The following is a 22,328-nucleotide window of genomic DNA, read 5'->3' on the forward strand; positions in this document are numbered from 1 at the left end:
GAATATTACAGTAACTACTGCATGTACTTCATACTTGTTCAGCACATTTATTATATTCTTGTGTAAGTTCTACTTTTGTTTGCTTTAAATTTTTTTTGTTGTTTGCTTTAAATTGATGGCATTTTGTATAGCTTTCTTCATTAAAAGCACTTAAACTTTTTCACAGTTGTCTGGGATTTGGATAGGTTTATTGGAATAGTAATGGAAGATGTTTATAAAGAGGTGGGACTTTCAGAGTCCGTGGGAGTTGTGTGCTCTTACAAAGCCTCTGGGGTGAAAACAGTCCTACAGTAGGATGTATGATACAGTTGCAGGAAACGATCTTACTTCCTTACTTCCTCACTTCCAGAAGCCCTTTTTTGTTCTAGTTCTAAAGAAAATGGGTGTCATTTTTTCAGTCAAATCTCAACTGCTGAAGAGATATTTTAATTGTATGCTTTTGGTCTGATCATTATTAGATTTCATCACTAGAGTGATCAGAGGAATGGCATATTCTTCTGATTGAGTTGAAATAGCACTATTCAAATTTTCTAAACCATGTTTAAATAGTGGCTTTTAAAAACAAATTCATCCTACTTACAATCATACTTTTTTACTTGCAGTGTAACTAAATTCTCCCACATGCATTGTAAATGTATGAGTTTATATTGCAGTTGATGTGTATGCTTTCATGTCACTTAACAGACTTCTCGTACTGGGATAAAACTACTGAAAAAACTCCTTGTCCCAAATTAATAGTTATGAGATATATATCCTAGCTGTTGTATTTGATAGGTACTTTATAAAGGTAAGCTGCTTCTCATAATCTTTCTTGTGTCTGACATAGTCAAAGATTTTGCTTGCAGTTGTTATCTTCATCCACTTCTAAAATGAATTGTCTGTTCTGGTTTTGTTTGGTTTGTGTTTATATTAATAGTATTAAAATTCTACAAAGTGAATTTACCTGGTAGGTTTGCTGTGATAAAAGTAGTAATGTACTTCTCATTCTGCTTGTTGCTCAGATGATTAACTTGAGTAACTTCTTTAACCAATACTGTAAGGATTTAGACCAGTTGTATGATCAGAAAAATAGAGCCTTTTTTATTTATGGCATTTTAGTTTTTACTCTTTAAACACCTTTCTAATGCATATGTTATTACAAAATTATGCAGTATCTCTTAGATTCAGAGAGACCAAAACAATAGTAAATTATTTTTGAACAGGCATATACATGTCTCAGCTGAAGAAGTTTACTGAAGTTCCACTGGGGGAGGAGGGTGAGGGTAGGGTTTGGATGCAGAAGAGAAAGGGATGGCCAACTGTGGGAGCTAGATCTTATCCTCAATTAGGAAGTAGAAGTACATTCTTAATGAACCTTTATTAAAAATGGAACTTGAACTCTTCAATGTTTTCAGGACTTTAATTTCAATTTTTCTGTTTCTCTGAGTCTGTAAAGCTTTCTTAGTAGGTCATGTTTACGTGAAAATGGTGCAGTTGTAAGTCCAGTAACAGTTTTTGCTGACTTCAATAATCTGTTAAGAAATGTTGGAATTACTGAGTTGCTCCCAGTGTTAAACTTGGGACACAAATATGTGGCCAACTTCCTTCCCCTTAGAGCTTTTAACTGAGAAATAACAGGATGTTTTGTTGGCTCCAGAGTATCCATATGTTGTCTGTGCTCTGTGTTTAATAATACCAGAGCAGGATTTTCCTAAGTTATTCCCTTTAAAAATGAGAGCAGCAGAAACAACCTGTAGGTTGAAATTACATTGCTGACAATGTTTGGGGTTTAAATAACATAACTGACGTATTTTTCTTAAGGGTGTGGAGAATACCAGTTATTATTACACTTGAAATCCATTTCTCTTTGTTGATAGATGTTTTTCTGTTTGATACTTCCTCAGATCAGCACTGACTACAGAAGTGTACTAGGCATGAATGCTATACACTGGCCAAGAAGTGATTTGGTGATTATGTCTCTGATATGCCAAACCTGTTTATACTGGCAGACATACAAATAATGACATTGCTGAAAAATGCATTTGTATTTTCATGATGTATTTCTGTTACACAATTAGAAAAGTAGGTGCCAGCCATGGATTGGATAGAAGCTCTCAGGGAAGTGTAAATAAAACACTGTCTTTTGGAACTTGAAATTACGGAGGATGAAACAGTCTTTGGTAGAGGTATCAGTTCTGTTGATGTTATCTAAAGTAATCTGGTGTTTCTCCCAGAAAACAATACAACTTGATCATTAATACATAATTTTAATACAGTGGGCTCTGAGATTTGCTCTGTACTAGAGAGTATTGTAATGCTGCTAACGCTGCACCGAAATGCATGCTGCACACATAGAGCTTTATAAACTATTTTAATCTGCTAGTGAGTGGAGTTTTGGTGTTGTGTGCTGCGTTTGTGGAAAGCTGCTGGTGGTCTCCTTAGTGAACTGGAGTAACAATTTTCTCTTATCACAGAATTGAAAATGGTTTAGTGTCCTAAATAGGTTACCTGCTGTTTCTTATTTACGAATAAAAATACTGTTCAGTAAAATGCATCTTATTTGGTTAGATAAATCAACTGCATAAAAAAACCCTTAGAAATACAAGGACAAAATATTTATAATGGGCAGAAATAATGAAGTTAAAATGAAAAATAAGCATACCCAAAAGTTTCTCACAGCCTGAATTCCAGTTGTATGTAAATCCTTGTTGTTTACACAGATCAGTCAAGCAGTTGCAGCTTTCTAGTAGGCGTGTAGTCTCTGTGTTGTCCCAGGTTTTTTCTTGGCTTTTGAATTGCAATAAAAGCAAAGTGAATTTTAAAAAATACCACAAAAACTAACTCTTATCCAGCTCCCTGCACAGTTTCAGACACATCTGTGCTGGTAGGAGAGGGGAAGAGAGAGGGCAAGTGGTGTTGGGGCAGACAGGGACTCTAGTGCATCATCCCGTGACAGAATCAGCTTGGTCTGGGCCAGAGTGTGCCTTTTTCGTGGCAGTTGCATGATGGGTTGCAGGCACCTATATGTTTTAGGATGTTTGTTGCTGTAATAGGGCTGGAAAAGAAGTGGTGTTCAACTAGCCTCTACTGGAAGAGCAGCATAGAATTAGGTTTGAATACTTCGGTCAGTAGAAATGCTCTCTTGAGTCTCTTGGAAGAAAGCTTTTGGTAGCCTCACTGTGCTGTTTCTTTGCCAGATCCTTGTTTGAAAGAGCAGCATTGCTTTTGCTTAGCTACTTTTTTGAGTTGTGTGCACCTTTGGCACATAGACGTATTTTTGAAATTGTATTGTTATTTGGTTTATCTAGGAAAAGGAGTAGAATCCAATTTTGCAATCTTATTTTTCTTCTTTTATAAGCAAGTCTTTTTGCAGGCAAGTAGCCTTACAAAGCTCTTAAGGTAAAAGTTTAAAAGGTACAATTTGAGTGACTTCCAGACAAAGCAAACTTTAAGTAATTTAATTGCGGTAGATGTGGTGTGGACTAGCCTGAGGCAAGAGGTAGGATTTGCCCTTTCTGAGAGGCTGTGTGTTGTGTGTGAAGACAAGCATTACTTTACATTTCTTCCTTTGGAGTCCAGTCTTGTTTGCATTGAGTGATATATACGACAGTTCAGTCCCCTGGGTTAAATCATTCTTGTTTAGGAGTGGTATGTTGAACACATTTTAAAGAAAATGCTGAAAAATTAATTGGGAAGCTTGTCCTTTTTGGAGAACATCTGATGTCATTGGGTAGCTGGGTGGAACTAAACATGAGGATGGATTGCAAAAGTTAAATGCACATTAAAAAGATATAGATCAGTTACTTGAGTATATAATGTCAAAGTGATCATTAGGACTCCTAATGCAACTGAAAGGAACAGTTAAAATGTGTAAATATTTGTTAGCTGTTTGTTCTGTAATGGTAATAATTCAGAAATTTTGTTGAATATAATGCAGTAGACATATTGGAGAAGGCTAAGAAAGAAAATTACATGCTGAACTGTCTTGTGATTTGAGCATCTGAGTCACTTGATGTACTTCTAGCATTGAATACTTTCTGAGTGCTCTGCATTCATACTACTTTAGTGGTAAAAGGATGAGCCAGATGAACCTAGGAAAGAAGAAAACTTTGTACATAGACCGTTTTCTGTAGGAGTAACCAAGTTTTTTGGTTTTCTGCTTTATTTTTTGAATAAAATGATTTAAGTAATTCTGACACTGCTGCCCACAGGGAATTCAACCTACACTGAAGTTTCCAGGTTGGTTTATTTTCAGGTCTTCACAACATTAAAAGGATGAGAAGTAGAGGTTTTTATGTTTTGTTTTTTCTGTAATGGGTATTCACTTAACTAATATTTTAAAGGTTCTGTTAAAATAGAGAAACAATGCTCTATAGAATGCATGTTGTCATACTTCAGGCAGCTTGCACTAAAGCATGTGTTTTGTGCATGTGACTGGAGATTACTCTGTAGCATTCTTGAGTTACCAGCCCATAGCTGAGCTGGTAACTTGAAACCAGTAATTCCTAATATCTCTTTTAAAAGTTTCTTTTATAATTTCTGATCTTCTGATCTCAGACACTTGCTGTGTCTGCTAGCTTTATGTTTGGAGTCCATTAATTTTGCAGTGATTTTTATTCAATATTGACCTTTATACAGCAGTATTTTTTCATAATTATATTTTTAGAAGTGAATTCTTACATTTCTAGGGAAAACATCTATTCAGATGTGTTCTAAACTTAATGGTTCATTGTAAGTCATAAGTTTTCTGTGATTATTTTAGTCTTTGAGAAGAAATGTCACGTGTTCTGAAGTGATTCACATAAGGCACACAGGTCAAATTTCTTCAGTATGTAATACCTTGCAATTTAATGAATGAAGAAAATTATTAAAAGTTTCAGTATATCAGTCTGTCTTTATGCTTTCCAAGTTACACTTTTCAGTGCAGGATTAAGGTGCCTAACGTTGGGTGTCTAAGCTTTGTTGATTGTGCAGGCTTGGCTTCTGATGGAAATACAGTCAATAGAGCCAAAGAACTATTCAGAGTATCTTGTAGCCAGGGGATTGATTTCCTCTGTCACCTACACACTAGGTGTTCTGCATTGCCACTTGAGATAGAATAATGCTTCTTCCTTGGCTTCCAGCCTCTGGTCCAGAAGAGCATGGTCTTCTGTTGTGTGTTGTTGTCTTGGGTACAGAGGCCTAAGCTTAGACCTCTGCATTGAGCCCCTGCTAGTAGGTCAGCTGAATTAGCTTTAAAGAGAGGCTTTAAGAATTAAGGAGCATTCAGGAGAGACAATCTCCATTTTAATGGGAATCTAAATAATTTAAATTTGTGCATCTTAATCTCTGATTTAATTCCCATCTGCCTCCCATGGCTTCTTGAAGATTATACAGGGAACTTGCAGCAGAAGTTAGAAATCCTTGGTGACTGCAGTTCTCAACTAGTGCCTAAGATGTCAGCTGTTGTTTCTCTTTACCAGGTGTCTGGCAAATGGACATTGCTGGTTGAATATAGTACTTATGGCAAGTCCTCAAAAGTTGCCTGGTCCAATCTGTTGTGATCGACAAGCTGAAGGCAACGTTAGTTTGAATTTCAAGTGTGTGTCTCCTAAAGCTCTGAAATAGGGTGTTGTTTTATCTCTAACATAGAATGATAATTTTTGGGTCAAAAGTATGTAACTAAAATTCAAGTGCAAGTGCTCAGTTTCAGTGGTTTAAAATCAGTTGTGTGGTACTTGAACGGATCACTCAGAAATCTCTTAATGGTAGACACGCACTCTCAGGATATCCTTACACCACACAGGTATCCAATGTATTATATACCATATATTATATATAATATTTAGGTATCCCTATAATTTATATAGAATACAGTACAAAATACGAGGTACATTCTTGTTCTGTCTGTTGAGGAGAGAAGAACTTAAAAATTTGTTGCTAAGTGGCTTGTGTTTCTTCTCTTTTAGGTGTTAGCTTTTTTGCCTCTTCTGTCTACATTAGTACTGTTGAGTAATGAGTTGTTTTATGTTATGCACTGTGATAATTTATATGTGATGTTTTTTTCCAGCTGAGGTGTAGTATTGTAGACTGTCAAATGAAAACTTGTGATATTAAGTGTTTGTATTTGAATATCTTATGTTCACGTCAAGTGAGGCAGCTCCAGAGGCAGCAGCTCTGAAGCACTTTAGATAACTCTGGCAATTCTTCTGGCATTAGTGATGGTTAACCTCCAGGATTCTGAATTGGCTCCTGGTACTGCAAAATGACAGTTTCAGAAGATTAATGGATCAGAGGAGTAGTCACTCCTGTCAAGTGTGAAAGAGCACTCTAAATACGAGAGCAACTAATATAGTTTCACTAAAGCTGGAAATAAACAAGGTTGGGTGTTTTTAAATAACAAAAAACATAAAGTGCAATATCTTAAATCTTCAGCTGGAGAAGAAAGTGTATGATAGAATCTGCTAATACTTTTTTTCCTAATTTATGATAATTTTCAAACAAAATGATAAATTGTTCCGTGTAATAAACCCAGCACAGCAATGTCAGATCATTTGCCCATTTAAATTACATGTAAATTGAGTATATATAAAAGCGAAGGCTCAGAGTATGGATTGTGCTCAGGGGAAGGAAGATAAAAATACGGAAGGCAAGTACAATGCTTTTTCACACAAGTGTGGTACACCTGAGTGCTTTCATGAAACTGATTTGGTAAGGAGTTTTTTGTGTGTTCTTTCCCAAATAATAGTTTAGCAGTACAGTAATGGTCCAGAATGTGCTTTTGCACAGCAAGCCAGAATAACAATGAAGTGAAACTGTACTTCAGACAGAAGGACCTCTTACCTGAACTGTTGGATAGAGGGCTGGTATTCCAGTTGGAAAGTCAGACAACTATGGATAGAAAAAAATTGCTTTTTTTTTTATTTCATGTAATGGATATAGAAGTTACTATAGATAACATATTACTTCCATCCAGTCTTAATAAAAGGTTGGCAAACAATGTAATGTCAATACTAATGAAAACCTTCATTCCTGAATGCTTTTCTTTTTAGAATACAGAAATCAGAAACTTGTGTGGTAAGGACTGCAAACATTACAATAATTTTAGTGTTTTTGGAGATAGCAGTATGTGCTAACGTTCAGTGAAAACACAAATGGTCATTCATAAGCACTAGCAGTGAAAATTCTTGGTTTTATTAGCTTTTGGTAACAATGCTCTCACATTTAGAAATTCGTACAAAAATATCCTTGTCAGATTAATCCTTAGTAGAAATTAGCAAATGCTTGGTTGTTACATTAAATATCCTTACAGGAATGTATGTATTTTTTCTGGTTAATGAACTCAAAAAGGTGCTGACTTCTGTTCCTAATTGTTAGATACAAACTCATTTGAAGATCAGTGTATTTATCCTTTTTAAAGCTGTTCTTAAAATCCAGGTTTGAAACTTCAAAAAAACCGATTGCCACAGCGGAGACAACAATTGCTTTTTCTCACTTTAGATTCGAATTTTGTGTCATTTTCCCTTAGGAAAAGTTGTTAACTATGTAATTATTTTCCGTGAAAGAAGGGTAACTCTTTTGTGTTTGCCCCAGAGTAAAGACAAATCCGTAGAGATTACTGCAGAGCACCTGATGTACTGTTGGATCACATCCCGGCTGACCCCTCTGGTTCCTTACTTGCCTGTCTGTATGCATTGCAGTAAAGGTCCAAGATGTCTTGGCTTCTGAGAGTTAAATGTTCAAGCATATACCATGCCATTATTCTTTGTACTGTCAAGGCAAGTCCCTTTCTTGGGCTGCTGGGTAACATTATGATGATCATGGAGTTAGCTCTAGTGGTATCTTTGGGTAATGTAGATTACCTGCTGCAGCTGGATTTAAGGGCTTCCACAGTGTCCCAGAAGACAGATTTGAAGAACTGGGGCTTTCTAGATGCACTTGCTACTCATGGTGCACATGGCTTGCCTTTACATCATGCTGAATTCATGTAGAACTGAATATCCCAGTTATCCTCATACCTTCATACGCTATTTATGAGTTACGGATCTTTAAATATATATACACGGACTACTAAGTGGAGAAATTTAGCTTGTGAATCTTACCTGGTTGTTGATAAATGTTGGTTCTGCTTGAGGATATGTTAAATCTTTCCTTCCTGATTGCCTGAGCAGATATTACCTGCCTCTGTTACCCGATAAGTGCTTTAGACCCTAAACCAAGTAAAAATTTCCAAAAATTGGAAAGATGCTCACAGCACTTCTAATGACAGGAAGGCTGAAATTCTTCCCTGTTTCAACTGAAGACTGAGAAGTCTATTAGGAGCGGAAGAGTTTTGGGTCTGAGAAACTCCTGAAGCTGGGTTTGGAAATCTCTAAGCATTTCCACATTGAGGTCTCTCATGTGTAGAGAACCTCTGCCTGTAAGGCAGCTGTGAATGTTGTTGTCAGATTGTACATTCAGAGAGTTTTGAGGCCAGGAGGTAGATATTATGAACAGACTTCTTTTTTGGTCTAATTGAAACCACACTGTTGTGATTTTTAGGTTTTTTTTTGTACATAAATTCTCTATTTGCCTTACTTTGATTTCTCTGAAGGGTGATTTCCTCATAGTCAGCAAATACATGGTAATTTCTGAGGAAGCAGAAAGATGATGGGGTAAGTGTTTGAGTCCAGAGGGTCCTGTTGAATTTTGCTGTGGGATTATTGATTTGATTAAAGCTAGATCTAAGTACTGGAAAAGATTGAGTTGAATATATACTATCACTGAGAATCAACTTCTCTTCTTGATCAATATTTCACCTTTCCCAAACTGGATGCTGCAGTTGTTTCAGGAGAAATAGGAACCAAAACTCAGTAATGGCAGGTGTGTGTTTGAGACATTTTATATCAGTTCCATTTCACAGCTGTTAAAGCAGCAGAATTGTAAATCTTGGCTGAAGGTTTTAAGTACATTTAAGCTTTGTTATATTTCAGGAATTACATGTATTTGCTTTATTTTCAAAATATAGAGAGAACTGACTTGCTAGTTAGACTGCTATGAGTTGTGGTGCTAAGGGAAGCTGGTAATGTTATGTCTAAAATTGGTGATTGCTTTAAAAACATGGTGCCTTTTATTTATGTGAAAGTAAATTATCATATTTGTACCCATAAATACACACATGCTCTAATGGTGTCTCTCTCCTTGATTAGTGTTTTATAAGATCCTTTTCTCATGTGGCAGTGTCCTGCAAACTGCTGTAGTAATTGATGTTAATTTGTAAAGTTAAAAGCTGTGAATATATCTTTTAATTTGCCACTTAAATTGATGCAATCCAAGCACACTTTTACATTAATGTATACATATTAGAAACTGTTTATAGTTATTATTATAGTTTTCTGTTGGCTATTTGTGATCAGCTGAGATTTTTTTTAATGTTGATGTGTTGTTTCTTTTATATATATATAATAGATAGTTTATTTTTCTTCTGTAGGATGTGTGTGGTGTAATTAGTTTTTAACTGTAAACATTTTTGACTGGGATTCTGAATAGAAACCATAGCATAATGCAGATGATCATACTAGTTTCTGTATCTCACGGAGAGGAATGCTTATATTCAGCAGTTATTTTACCTTATTTTTATAAAGAAAATATGTACTATTTTATATAAAGCCAGCATGAGAACAACTGAGAGCCATTATGTTGGAAAATTTTTGTGCAAAGTGCAAGGTGTTTATGAATTTCACTAATGTGAGCAGGCTTAGTATTTCTTTGAATCAGAATGAGTTTGCCACTCCTGGCAAGACAGAAATCAATCGCCAGTGGATGTGATTAGTTTTAGTTTAAAGATAATTGAAGTTGGACTGTGACAAATCCTTCATATTAATTAATAAGAACAATGTGTTGTGACAAGAACCCCTCCAATTAGCTGACAGTTTATAACTGAAGAACAGGGTTTGACTTAAGTCTCAAGAACTTCAACACATTAATACAATTAAAATAAATGAGAGCTGCATTTCGCATGCCTTATTTTAGTTATGGAAAATATATATGTTTGTTGCTTTGTGTTCATTTGCGCATGCTGTATTGTTATTCAGACTGTGGATATTATTGACTTTATTTTTAAAATAGAAAACTGTGTTCAGAAAAACTTAAATAACTCTCCAGGATTTTAAGGCAGTGTTTAGTCTGTTGTTTTGGGAAATAAATTATTTTTTTAAAAACCAAACAAACAAAAAAAGCCTCAGCTTTGCACTTCTCATTTAGCTGTTTTGAGAAATATGTATATCAACTCTTAATTAAAATATTGATTTGTGAATTTATACAGTCCCCTTAGCCTGACTTTCTGTGAAATCTTACTGGAATACTGTTCTGACAGAGAGGGAATATTAATACTTGGTAAAATTTCATGCACTATAATTTTCATATTTCTGCTGTCACTGCTTCTCTGCTTCCCTAATCTGTTTTATGTGGTGACAGTACACATCTTTAAATATTAGTATCAGAGGAAAAATAGAAATGTTTAGTGTGGAAAGCGCACAGAAATACAAAGCTGGAATAGAAGAACAAGTGTGTTTTCAAATTTGCAGGAGAGTATTTCTAGCAGTAGGAATCCAGTCATTTGGGAAAATCTGTTGCATTTATTTTGATTAATTAATTCTTTCCAGAGGCTTATAGTGTATTAATGAAATTTAAAAATGGAAAGGCACAGTGTACAATATATCTTCTGTGTTTTGTACACAAAGCTTTCAGAAATCAGTCTTGAAATGCAAAGCTTCAATGTTACCAGTTTGGCTTGATTTCCATTAGAGAACACGACTTGAGCATTTTCTTCAGGGAAGCGTTTGTGGGCATTGAAGAGGGAGTTGCTGCTCCCTGGGGACACTGTGCGATGTCCTGGCTGGGCTGGGCAGTCCTTTTTGTCACCTGGCCACGCAGTGCCCATGTGTCCCCTGGCCTGCAGCCCCGGCCCTGCTGAAGGAGTGTGTGTGAGAGAGGGCGATGCTGCTGCTCTGCCAAGTCAGACCTGTAGGGAAAGGGGAGGAACTGGTGCTGTGCACTGTATGGCACGCTGGAAAGAACAGAGAGTGTTGTTACAAAGTCACCTTTGTAGCATTGCCCTGAGGATAATTTGTATAGGACATTAGGGAGTCAAAATCCTCGGGAAGATGGGTTTCATTGTTATACTTGTAGTTTGAAACTGTATAGAGACTGTATAACAGTGTTTATGCTTGGTAGTGATATTTTTTTGCATTCATAAGACTGGAAAGTAATACAATGAGAATCATAATTTCTAAAAATTCTGAATATAACCCCTCCTGTGGAATTCTAGAAAGGCATTCCAGCAGCTACAAAATTTTCACTTTTGCATTAGCTCTGCTGGCAGAAACCACTGCAAACACATTTCGTGCTCTGTGACTATACTTTTTTATTTATCTACAATATTTTTTATTTCTTTTGCAGATATTGATGTATGATATAGTACCTAAACTACTTGCTTTCTTTTCTTCCAGGCTGCTGAATCAGGAATAATAAAAGTGAAAACAATAGCTGCACGAAACACAGATATTTTGGCAGGTAATTATTTGCTGTGCAATAGGAAAAATGAAGCCAAGTTACAGACCAAAGTGTTAAGATGATGTCTTGGATATGGCTAATAGTACTACATGTCTTCTAGTGTGTGCTATATTGTTGATACGTTTGGGCACCTAGCAAAAAAATCCAGTAGCATAGAGGTTTTTTAACACTACTTGTCTCTTGTTAGTGCTATTAGGATGCTGAGGGAGTGCTCCATTTTCAGTTGATGCTCTACAAAAGTAATTGTCCACTTAGAAAAATAGCATGAAATACTTAGACCCTACATTCTCAGTGTTTTAGTTGCTGTGGTTGAGTGCCCTGTGTGGAGTTCTGCAGAATGATCCACATCTATGTATTAGTCCAGCCTTTGGGGACTTGTAACTGGCAGGCAAAAATCCATCTTCATCTGAGACAAGATCATTCAATTTAAGTCATTCCAATGTCTTGAGGAACGGGACATATCTTGTGAGCTGCAGCTTTGTAAGTGCTTAAAACTATTTCTTGACTGTCTTCAACTTTATAAAGTTGGCTTCTTGCCGGCTGCTGGTAAAACCCTTGGCTGGGTTTGAATGTCCCTGCATTAATATTTGAGTGTCTACCCCAGATGTAGTCAAAATCCTTGAAATGCTAGATTGTTTGGAAGGTCCAGTGGAATAGCTGCAAAACCATATCTTGTTCTGATGTAAATCCGATATTGTTAAGGAGGCATTTTCTAGGATTATTTGAATTAACAGACCCACTCCTCAGTATTTCACTTTAATGCCTCTTTTTTATTTTGTTTATTTTCTTTGTTTTTACTGCTGTCATGAATGCTGATATAGTGGGAAAAGTATGCCAGGTAATGTCAGCTATATCAAAATGCACAAATGAAAAAGGGAAAGCAGTAGTTAGCCATTTGGGAAGCTGTCAACATATTACTGCATAAACAAGTTAGTATTTTAGAAAGGTAGTTTCTAATCCTGCAAAATTCTCTGTTTTTTGGTTTTCAAATGGAAGATATAGAAACAATCATTAAATTTAGTTGTGGATGGGCAGTCTTTGCTTTCATCTTTTTGAGGGAACACTTTCTCATAGTTGGTAAATTTGTAAAAATAATTTTCTTTTGGAAAATTTAAGCTAGAATGTACTTAGTATTTATTTAATTCACAAAAAAAATTTGCACTGATTTGTTATTAAGAGGTTTGGGAAACCAGCAGGTCCTCATAGTTATTTTGATTAATCTTTCCTAATAGGATAATAACTTTTTCCTCCTCTGTTTCACAGTTTTGTACTAGGAGAATGTTCTTCGCCTGTGCATTATCCTAACATTCCAGTGTTAAAGCATAATGTCATTAAACAGACTCAGTTCTTTATGAACTCTTGTATTTTTTGAGGTATTAATTATAAGCTAATCTTGTACATAAATTAGTGTCAAGAGATCATCTATCTAATACTTAAAATCTGAAGAAAAGTAATAGAGATACTTTAGTAATAATAAAGCTGCAAAATGCTCCATTTTCCAATGTAGCATTTTGTAATTGTTAAACCTAGTGGATGCTTTTTGACTCCTAGATGATTTAGGAACATCTACAAGATATTCTAGTAATACAAATAAATATTTTGATCAGGATATGATTTTTGAAATATTTTGATGTAAACTGTCATTTCACTATCACAGATAAGAACAACAGTATCAGATTGTTTTGAATAAGCTGCTCTTATGATTTCTTGAAGCATTTAATTGTGTAGAATTATATTTTTTGGGAAAATAGATGCAGGCTTATAATCTTGGTTATTTTTGGTGGGATATATTTAACCTGCCAAAATGTAGAGATCATGGATCTAACTTGTTTCTTTCTCTTGGAGAAGTTAAGTTGAGCTGTTTCAAAGTCTTCATTATTGGCAGTATGCACATACTTTATTATTTATTTATAAGAATGAGGAATTCCAGAGGAGGAGAAAGCCTTCAATCACAGGAGATAAATTTGAGAAATTATTTCCATGTGGCTTTGAGATGTGCAAAAACTTATGGTTTAGGAGTTCTTCTAAAAGATCAGAATTAGAATCTTGCTCATGAAATGAACAGGTGAGTTATACTTTCCAAAAACTTCTCATTTGTTATGGTTCAGTAAGATGGATTTATTGTTCAATATATTCTGCCATAAATTGATAGCAAAATGGAGGCAGACCTGACAAGAATAAATTTATTGTGCATTTTAAGACTGAAGCTAATACAATCACAGAATCATGAGATTATGGAGTATTCTGAGTTGGAAGGGATCATCAAAGTTTAGCTCCAGATCCTCTGAACAGGAAAGCCTCAAGAATCACTCCATGTGCCTGGTTCCTATAAATCTAGATGGGTACCAAAGCAGATCTACAAAACATTAACTTTTCAGCTTCATAAATTAAAAATACTTACATAGATTCTGTTGTAAGATTGTTGCTTTTAATGGATTATAAAATAAAGTATTGTAAAAGGCTGAATTTATTCTTTGTCTTGTTATTTATTAACTCATGTGATATTGCCATTTAGAACTATCTTGAGTCTCGTGTTAAGGATAAATGTTTTTTTGGTATCTCTTGCTTGATTTTTTCTGCTTGATGGTTAGAATTTAGTGGCAGTTCAGAAATGTCAACTGGACATAGAGCCTGCACTGGCTCTGAAGTGGCTGATGAAACTGGACTGTGTGTTGATATCAGTCTCTTTCTCCTCCTGTTTTGCCGGTGGCAGTTTGCTCTTCCCCTTCCTGCCCTGTGCTTTGGAATGTTGCTCTGTGCCACACTGTGTTGCTCCTGCATCAAGTGCTGAGGTGAAGCAGAGCAGGACTTCCATCCTGAGACTAGTTCCTGTGGCAAGGCCAGGGAAAGCTCTGGGGTTGGCAGAACCTTACACTGCCTTGCCAACCACATAGGCTCCTATGTTTTGAATTTGGAAAGTCAGTTGAGTGTGTAAGGGAGAAGGTGCTTGGAATTTGAGCTTTGGCCAGGGTGATGTGGAAGGGAGCTGTGTCAGCCCAGTGTCTGTCTTCACTTGGCTTTTCCCTGTGGTCCACATGTAAATCTTGAATTTCTAAGACAGGTGGTTGCTTTTTGTTAGTAGGTGTGATTAACAATTTTTGCACTGTGTTTTTCAAGATATTAAACATTGACTGCTTCCATATTTCTCGTTGAAAGCATTGAAAGAGAACAGCTCAGAGGTGGTTCAGCCTTTTCTGATGGGTTGTGGAACAAAAGAACCAAAGATCACTCAGCTATGTCTAGCAGCCATACAGAGGCTCATGTCTCATGAAGTTGTTTCAGAGGTAAGATTGATCTTTATGCAAAAATAAATATTTCAGAGTGAGAAGTACAGATCTCAAATGGAAGGTGTATGAGTTGTTTTAGGAGGCTCTTTATATTGCAATGACCATAGTCCACAAAGTATTTTTTCATAGTTGTTTTTCAGTAATTTAAAAGAAAACCTTTTACACCATAAAAAAAAAAAGGTGAGCTAGTATTTGTAACCTCTGGAAGGAAATTCATGAAAATTGAAACAAACTCATTTAGTTCATATTCTTGCCCTGCAGAAACTGAACACGTAATGAGCCTTGTGCATCCACAAAATGTACTCACATTTTAAAAAATAAGGTAAAATAGATGTGCATTTTCTGCAGCAATGAATGTCATGATACATTATATGCTGCATATATAGTGTGTTAGGAAGTTGATGCAAATAATGCTGTTAAAATATACCTTCAGTTGTGCTTGTGTAATGTAAAATTACACTGTTTTCTCTCATATGAGCGAATTCTGAGGGTAAAATATATTTTTACTGTGTCTTCCATATTTCCAAGTAGAAAATTAAGTACAGGCTTTAATCTGTACTGCATATTAAGACATTTCTGTTGTCTGCTTTTTTAAAAATACTTTGGGAAGCTTGTGACAATGAAATTGGCTTTATATTCTCAATGTAGTCCTATGGTATAGACAAGCAGGCACATTTACTTATGATATGCCTTCATGATTGTGATATTCTTACATATGTACACGATATACCAGTAAATAAATATTGTAATAGGTGACAAAAAATTATTTCTTTGTAGGCTGCAGCAGGAAACATTATTAATATGCTTTGGCAACTAATGGAGAACAGTCTTGAAGAACTTAAATTGCTCCAGACAGTTCTTGTGCTTTTAACAACCAATACAGTTGTGCATGATGAAGCATTGTCCAAGGTAAGAATTTGTTGTTGTCAACCATAGAATTTAAAATATCCAAGAGGAAAAATAGGGAAATTTTACATATGAAGCATATGAAAACAATGAACGAGGGAGGGGCTTTCTTCATTCTGTTGTGCCCCTGTTGTCTTTATGACTAGGCTCTGAGAACAGGGTTTCTTTTAGCTTCCTTTTCCATGTGTTTTGTAATTCCTCCACAATAATACATTTTGGACTTAATAGGAGCTTGAAATAAAAACACTGAGCTAATGCCTATCCTCATCTGTTAAATTTGTTGTGTGTTTTTGAACTGGAATCAGAGCACATAGCACAGTGCAAACTCTCACTAATGGAGAAAATGTTAAAAGAAGCTGCCTTCCACCCTGTCTTAAATCTTCTTTGAAAACAGTGCAGTTACTGCTCTTTCTGTAATAATTTTGGTTGTAGTTTTAAATATGAAACATTTTGGATATTATGTTTCAACTACAACAAAAAATAAGGAGCCAGTCCGTTTTAATTTAATTTATGAGATACTTCTCTTTGAAGAAGCAACGTTGTTTACCCATCTATGAACTGTGAAACTGCTTAGTAAGTTTCTCTACTAGGTTACATTGTAGCAAATTGGTTTCAGCCAGACATGTATTGCGTATTTGTGCTTCAGTCAAGCTTGTTGAAGGATTTTAAACTTAAGGTAGCAATATCATCTGAGTAGAGTCCACAAATCATAGACATGAAAAAGAGGCAAAAGAAAATTCAGAATCACAGCATATAGCACTATGGCCGGGTGTGATTGAGGCTTTTGAAAGTATAAGAGCACAGTATATGGACAGAAAAACAGGAAACACAGGTTTCTCTACACATAGAGATGTTAAATTTCAAAATTCATTATAAACCAGGTAAGTATTAAACTATGAGTTAGAGGTAATAACAGTCCAATGGGAAAAAATCATTGCCAGCACAACGCCACTTTGAAATGCACATCTTAGGAATAATAGCAGTCAAGGCAATATGCTTGTGAAAGTATTATGATTCAGTGTAGGAAAGGAATGACATTTTAGCTTTCTGTGATTAACCTTACATCCTAATGTCCTTTCAGCATTAATATTCATATAAGTTGTTCTGTGATTCTATAATGATTACTGTGTACTCTCTGTATGATGACTGTAATTTTATTGGCACATTGTAATGTGTTCAGTTAATACCACTTTTGATTGCCTTTGGGAAGGATTACTAAAGAGAGTTTTGGCTAGGGTAATCCATAAAATGTATTCTGGTTCTTCAAATTTAAAATTTTCTTTTGGACAACCTTTTGACAAACTGCAGAAGAAAGCATTCGTCAGTCTATCAACCGTCTTGACTCTTAGCTAAAAAATGAAATGTGTTGTTGTAAGGTGCTATTTTTTCTGGTTCTTTCCCTTTCAGGCAATTGTACTTTGCTTTCGATTGCACTTCACAAAAGATAATATCACAAATAACACTGCGGCAGCTACAGTGCGGCAGGTAGTTACTGTCGTGTTTGAGAGAGTGGTTGCTGAAGATGAACGATACAAAGGTGAGCATACTGCTTACTCAGCTTGCTTTTATTTCCCTGCATTTTTGACACGTATCGGACTTCTCTTTCAGATGAAGAAGTAATAAAATGTCTGTAGATGCTATAAAAAAGTCACATCATTAATTTTAACTGTGTTTTATACGCTTATTTGTAGTTAAAGGAGATGAGGTCCTTTGCCATTGTGTCAGTATATAAAACCTAGTGTTTTTTGGTTTTTTATTCCAAGCTGTGAGAACTGTTAGTACTGTGAAGGGATTTGAGGTGAAGGTGTCATTTATGGTGCAGATACCATAGATTACTGAGTGGGAAATACATGGCAGTAGTAGTTTTGAAGAGAATATTGGAAAGTAGTGCTTGGTAGTGATGATTTTAGGTAGTCAATCAAATGTTTATTTTTATAGACATGATAAGTTGCAGAAGAATTACCTGGCCATTCTTATAGAATATTCTTGTAAGAACACTTAACGCGTACTTGATTTTTAGCAGTTCCTTTGTTCACAAAACTGTGGGTTTTTTTGCACAGATGCTGTTGACCAGCCAGCTGCAGTTCAAGGGAACAGTAATAGAAGATCTGTCAGTACACTGAAGCCATGTGCTAAGGATGCATATATGCTTTTTCAGGTAGTTGGGGAACGTATATTTATATATTTGCAGTTAAGATTACGTGCTTCTACATCTCTTCAAGAAATTGCAATGTCCTTAACCAGAGCCTTGGGCTTTCTTATGCGATTTATTCTAATTGGTGATATGATGCATCACAGGGGAAAGATGGGAAAATGAAGACAGAGTGGCCTTGGAAAATGTTATACTATAAATCTTAAACAATAGCTAAGCATATGTGTCCGCATTAAATTCTGGCCTTGGAAAATGTTATACTATAAATCTTAAACAATAGCTAAGAATATGTGTCCGCATTGAATTCAAGATTTTTATTTCTGTGAGCCTGTGGCGGGTTTACTGTGGCTGGACTCCCAAGTACCCACCAAGCTGCTCTGCCACTCCCTGTCTCAGCTGGATGGGGAGAGAAAATAAGATGGAAATCATTTCATAGCTTGAGATAAGGCAGTTTACTAAAGCAAAAGCATAAGTTTGCATGTGCATGAGCAAGCAATGATCATCCATTTCCTGGGAAGCAGGGCTTCAGAGTGCACACTGGTTGCTCCCAAAGCCAAATATTGTAAATAACGAACGCATGGCTCCCTTCCTTTTCCATTTCTTAGGTTCTATAACTGAGGTATGGAATATCTCTTTGACTCATTTGGGATCACATTTTTGGACATTTTTTGTGTCCTTCCCACCGCAGGATCTTGACCAGCCCCTTGGTGGCAGTAAGGGGGAAATCTTGAGAGACAGAACTGAGTCTGTGCTGGTGCTATTCAGATGTAGCCCAGACACTGATGTGTTATCAGCACATTTCTAGCTACCAATGCAAAGCTCAGCACTGTAAGCTGCTGTGAGGAAAATTAACTCCATCTCAGCCAGGCCGAGTACAGAGCAAAATGCTGCAACTGTAGTTCAAGTCCTGTTTCTTGTGGTTGGTATTGGGCATTAAAGGCAAGTATGTAATGTAAAGGAGTAGTTGCATTAATCACACCAATAAAAATCTTCTTGACTTAGCAAATTCCCTGGTCTTGAGATACTTTTGGAAGTAGGAATGAACACACATGCTACAAGGATACCAGCAAAATGTAAAATTTATCTTAAACATTTTCTATGCTTTTTAACTGAAAAGTATTTAAAGAAAAATTATGTTGTAATCAGAAAATTACTCACAGAAGAGGAGAGCGTGTATATTTCATTATGTACTTGGCAAACCTTCTTGGTACTGGACTGTACAGAGAATGTCAATGTTACTATGTTTCTTTCTAAGGATCTTTGTCAGTTAGTTAATGCTGATGCTCCCTATTGGCTCGTGGGTATGACAGAAATGACACGGACATTTGGCCTTGAACTTCTTGAGTCGGTCCTCAATGATTTTCCACAAGTGTTTTTGCAAGTGAGTAGTTCTTGGATGAAAACAGGAAGACTTTTACTCACATAGGTAGTAAAATCTGAACTTCATTAAATCATTTGTAATTTAACATTAATATTGTTTTCCTGAAGGACTTGTAGCTTTTACGTATGGGGGGGGGGTGTTTAGTAGAAAAGTTCCCTATGCTTTCTGAGTGTTTTTCTATTCCCAAACACTTTATTTATGTATATGTTTTATTTATGTTTATGCATTTTGTAGAGCTGTTCATTTTACTCTCTTTCACTTCTGGTTTTGCTGTTTATATCTCCTCCAGAGATGCATTTTCTTATCTTGCCTGATTTATGACAGCTCTATAACTAAATTTGTAGAATTGTTAATTCTACAAAAGCTTTAACCTTACTCCACTTGTAAAGTAAGAATCAAGATTGTGAATTGCGTATATCTACTGCATACAAATGCACCATGATCCTGTAGAAATGTGTTTTACTAGCAGACAGTAGGCAAATTAAAGAATTTATAAATATATAAGTGATACATTAACAGTCTATTTCAACTTGCAAAATACAAGAGTCCCTGGCATGGACCTGACCATTGTAATTTCATACTTTTTTTTGTAGCTTTACAATGGTGTCTGCCTTTTCATTAACTGATTGTAATTTATACCAAGATTTACATTATTTCGGACTGCTTGATCGTAACTACAAGTGTAAATAAGATGCATAATCAGAGCTACTGGTAACAATTATGGAATATCTGCATATAATATTTTCTGTTTTCCTTTTCAGCATCAGGAATTCAGTTTCCTTCTTAAAGAAAGGGTATGCCCTCTTGTTATAAAGCTCTTCTCCCCAAATATCAAATTCAGGCAAGGTTCCACCACCTCATCTTCCCCAGCACCAGTGGAAAAACCGTACTTTCCCATCTGTATGCGTTTGCTGCGAGTAGTTTCTGTTTTGATTAAACAGTTTTACAGTTTGCTGGTAAGAATATGCTCAAATTTTCTTAATGAAATTTTGGTTTTCTACGATCAGTAGTAGTATTGATTAGTTCTTGGGAACTGTTGATGTCTGCTGAGGGAAGAGAAGTCTAAATACTATTTTCCTCTTATGTTTATTTGTGTTTACATGTATTCTAAATGTGCGATTTTGTTAAACATGGATTGGCATGAATTTCATAGCAGATTAGGTGTTGTCTTTATTTAACTGTCTTTCAGGTTTTGGGAACCTTTTGATCTTCTGTTATTTGCCTCACTTTAGATAATAATGATTACTGTGCCTTGTTTATACTTTCTAAGAGGCTTTTGACTTGAGTTGCTAAAGATATTGACAGAATGTAGGTAAAAAACATACGTTCAGCTGTTCTTATGTCCTGAGTTTTGGGTATTTGCTAAAAATATATATTTTTCATTTGTCTACTGTAGCAAATATATGACCTTTATTGCAGTGTCTGTGAGGAATTTAACTCCTTCAGTCCAATTGCATATGTGATTTTAGCTTGTCAGAAATGTTATGTTTTTACATAGTTCTGAATAAATACTTATTCCAGAGATTTTTTTTTTTGAATCTGTACAAAACTTGCTGTGGTAGAACTCCCGAGATGAAATTTTTTTTGAGAAGGTATTTTGTAGGCTTTTCTTTTTTTTAATTATTATAAACTATATATTTTAGGTGACAGAATGTGAAATCTTTCTGTCATTGCTGGTTAAATTTCTGGATGCAGACAAACCGCAGTGGTTACGAGCTGTTGCAGTAGAATCTATTCACAGGCTTTGTGTGCAGCCTCAGCTATTAAGGTATTTCATACACTGGCTTTTGCTTTTACATAAAGTTTAAGATATATTTTGATTATTTTTCCCTAATGGAAGATGCTTCCTGAAACATTGCAAATGTATAGAAACTTAAATGCAATAAGCTCTTTTTGTGATAATTTTGTGTAATGCATTAGACAATGCTTATTATCCAGGAAGGGCTTAATTGTAGTTATTTGAGTATATCTATGTCTTAGCAGTGTCAAAGGCACATTTACCTAAAATGAAATATTACTGTTTACTTAAATATTTGCTGTTAGAATGCGCTTTCAGTCTACAGTTTAGAGTGTGTGTGGGGGTGAAGTTGCTGTTAAAATATTGTTTTAGTCCCCAATTTGTCAAATACTTTCTGTTTTATAAAATACCTTCCAGGTCTTTTTGTCAGTCATATGATATGAAGCAACATTCCACTAAAGTTTTCCGCGATATTGTGAATGCACTGGGGTCCTTTATCCAGTCTCTGTTTCTTGTACCGAGCGCAGGGAATACATCAGCAACACCAAACCAAACTGGTAAAGCATTGTCCTTATTATAATTTTATTTTCCCATCATTTTTTGTACTAATTAATTTTATTTTGATTGAGTTCTGGTACAGCTCTGTACTTCTGTGTTTATTTTGGTGAAAAGCTAGCTTGAGACTAACTAGTATTCTTGGCTCTGGGATTTTTTTCTACTTGTAATATGGGGAAGACATAGACCCCAGTCAGCAGAGCAATGCTCCTGCCTTGGTTCCTGTTTCTGCAGTGACCAAGCTCCTTGTTTCACAACTTTTCGAAGGGAAATTCTGATGGAGTTATTTCTAGTTTCTGACTATAAAAAATGTGTCTCTTTGTGTGGGGATGTCATTTATGGCAGCGAGAAATTTAAGGGGTAAGGTGGTGTGTGTTTGTGGGAGACAATCACTAATTCTTTTGGATGTTCCAGGCCAAAACTGGAGTGAGGGAGCTGAGAGGCAGAATGAAATATGTTTGTTTTATAAATGATCTCTGTCTTCTTTGTGAGCTGAAATCAGATGCGTGTTGCAACTAAACTTGATTGTCTTTTTTTGCAGCCAGGGTTTTGGCATTTCACTAGGTAATTTGTATTTTAATAAGAAGAAATTGTTGTCTTGTTAATGCCTTTGCAGGTGTTTATGTCCCAGGTTAAGGCTCTCTGCTTCTTTCTGTAGTTCTGGAAGCAGAGTTCTCAGCAACAAACAACATAAGAATAATTTGTAAGGGTGTCTTTTGGTATGCCTTCTTAAAAGATGTAAAAGCCACATAGTAAATGTAATCATTGTCTATCATGTCTACTATTAAATTAAGAAAC

The 22,328-nt window shown here is 35.7% G+C and overlaps 1 protein-coding gene across 7 annotated transcripts in view; it reads left to right on the top strand.

The window, feature by feature from the left end:
- MON2 (MON2 homolog, regulator of endosome-to-Golgi trafficking) overlaps positions 1–22,328 on the top strand; it is a 65,571-nt gene that overhangs the window by 1,697 nt on the left and 41,546 nt on the right. For 6 of the 7 annotated variants that reach the window (XR_009933157.1, XM_062491967.1, XM_062491969.1 and 3 more), the window contains exons 2-10: positions 11,448–11,511; positions 14,668–14,795; positions 15,576–15,707; positions 17,112–17,241; positions 17,765–17,862; positions 19,112–19,237; positions 19,999–20,193; positions 20,881–21,005; positions 21,393–21,532. Coding sequence is in view for 6 of the 7 variants with exons in the window: in XM_062491967.1 (XP_062347951.1) it covers positions 11,448–11,511; positions 14,668–14,795; positions 15,576–15,707; positions 17,112–17,241; positions 17,765–17,862; positions 19,112–19,237; positions 19,999–20,193; positions 20,881–21,005; positions 21,393–21,532 (1,138 nt within the window). In the remaining variant the exon portion in view is untranslated. The other variant, XM_062491972.1, reaches the window with a different exon arrangement.

The sequence above is a fragment of the Cinclus cinclus genome, chromosome 4, assembly GCF_963662255.1.
Source record: "Cinclus cinclus chromosome 4, bCinCin1.1, whole genome shotgun sequence".
In the NCBI taxonomy this organism is placed as follows: domain Eukaryota; kingdom Metazoa; phylum Chordata; class Aves; order Passeriformes; family Cinclidae; genus Cinclus; species Cinclus cinclus.